The 1,556-nt window shown below is 40.3% G+C and overlaps 1 protein-coding gene across 1 annotated transcript in view; it reads left to right on the top strand.

Annotated features, from left to right (window-relative positions):
• Positions 1–1,556, top strand: part of LOC108578735 (ankyrin repeat and SAM domain-containing protein 1A-like) — a 93,789-nt gene that overhangs the window by 12,453 nt on the left and 79,780 nt on the right. The window contains exons 3-4 of the mRNA XM_017942112.1: positions 210–366; positions 1,363–1,508. Of these exons, the coding sequence (XP_017797601.1) occupies positions 210–366; positions 1,363–1,508 (303 nt within the window). The remainder of the gene's footprint in view (positions 1–209; positions 367–1,362; positions 1,509–1,556) is intronic.

The raw sequence follows: 1,556 nt of genomic DNA on the forward strand, positions 1-1,556 counted from the left end.
AAAAAAAAAAGAAATTTCTTCATTCAACAGAATTGATTTCTCTCGTTCTTTCCGGCTCTCGTAGAACGAAAGTTTGAACTTGAACGTGTAACAGGGGGAAACTTTCCTCAGTCTATGTTTCTTATTAATATTCCTTTCGAAACCGGCGATTAATCGACATGTCGCGCACATTCTGACGATAATTCGGGGAAAACGCTTTTATCCCTCAGGGAGGTGGTAAAGTTATTGCTCCAATATGAGGCTTCCACTAACGTCGTCGACGCTAAAGGCTCTTCGCCGCTTCATTTGGCAGCTTGGGCGGGCGACGCTGAAATCGTGCGGTTAATTCTTACCCAAGGACCCTCGGTACCTAAAGTGAATCTTACGGTCAGTAAATTTATTCTTCCTCTTGTTTTTCTTTCATTTTTTTTTTGTTTGTTTTTTAATTTTATCAGTTCCATTCAAACGTCCGGAGAACGGCCACGAAATTAAGTAAAATCACTTTTGTTCTGCTCATTCATCGGTTCATGTTGCATCGATTACGAAGGAAGATGGAATTTGATGTATCTCTTTTTCTTTTTTATCATCGAGATACCGTGTAGAGGAAGTTATGCAATTCCTACGGGAAATTAACTTTTGTTCTCTCGTTGAGCAGATACCAGAGAGAGAGAGAGAGAGATTACTGGAACAGAATTCTTTGAATAAGTTCTCTCGATAACGATGATAAAATGACGCGGAAGTTGATCTTTTCTTTACCTTTTTTTATTCTCCAATGTATTTATTACGATACGATCGATCGTTTAGATATTTGTTAATCGCAGAATGAAGTCACACTTAGTTTGAATTTCCGCCACGTTTGAAGTTCGATAATTCGCTACCTCTGTCATAGAAATTAATTCCCCATTTCGTCACGGATATTATTTCGATCATTTCAAAGAATACCTCTTTCTTCTCTAATAATTAGATAAACGAATATATGTATGTATAATTTTACACTCAGATGTTTTCAATAGTCAATTTTATACGAACATAAAACTTCATACGATTCAACGTCCTTTTTTCTTCTGCATTCGTGAAACATATTTTAACCGTGTTTTATTTCATTACGTTCCTACTATTAAATCTCCTTTTTTTCTTTCACCGCATCGATGAAACATATATTGGATATCTGGTCTCAGAATATTTCCCGACTCGTTTCTCATTCCGTTACGTTTCCATCCAATTTTAATCGTCCTTCGTTTCAACGAATTTTCATTCTCTTTTCTCCTCCCACTAATTTTGTCCACGTAACCCTTCCCGCGAGTGGGAAACGGCCCCACGATGCCCCGAATCGAGACGAGAGCGTGTCCGTTAACTCGAAATACCGGCTTTGTGTGATCGCAGACGAAGGACAACGAGACAGCGTTGCACTGTGCAGCACAGTATGGGCACACGGAAGTGGTGGCACAGCTGTTGCAATACGGATGCGACCCCAGCATCCGCAACAGCCGGGGAGAATCCGCGCTGGATCTCGCCGCACAATATGGCAGGTAAATTGCACGTACGATTTTTTTTTTCCCCGCTTTCTCCCTTGCCTC

The sequence above is a fragment of the Habropoda laboriosa genome, unplaced genomic scaffold (assembly GCF_001263275.1).
Source record: "Habropoda laboriosa isolate 0110345459 unplaced genomic scaffold, ASM126327v1 scaffold28, whole genome shotgun sequence".
Lineage (NCBI taxonomy): Eukaryota > Metazoa > Arthropoda > Insecta > Hymenoptera > Apidae > Habropoda > Habropoda laboriosa.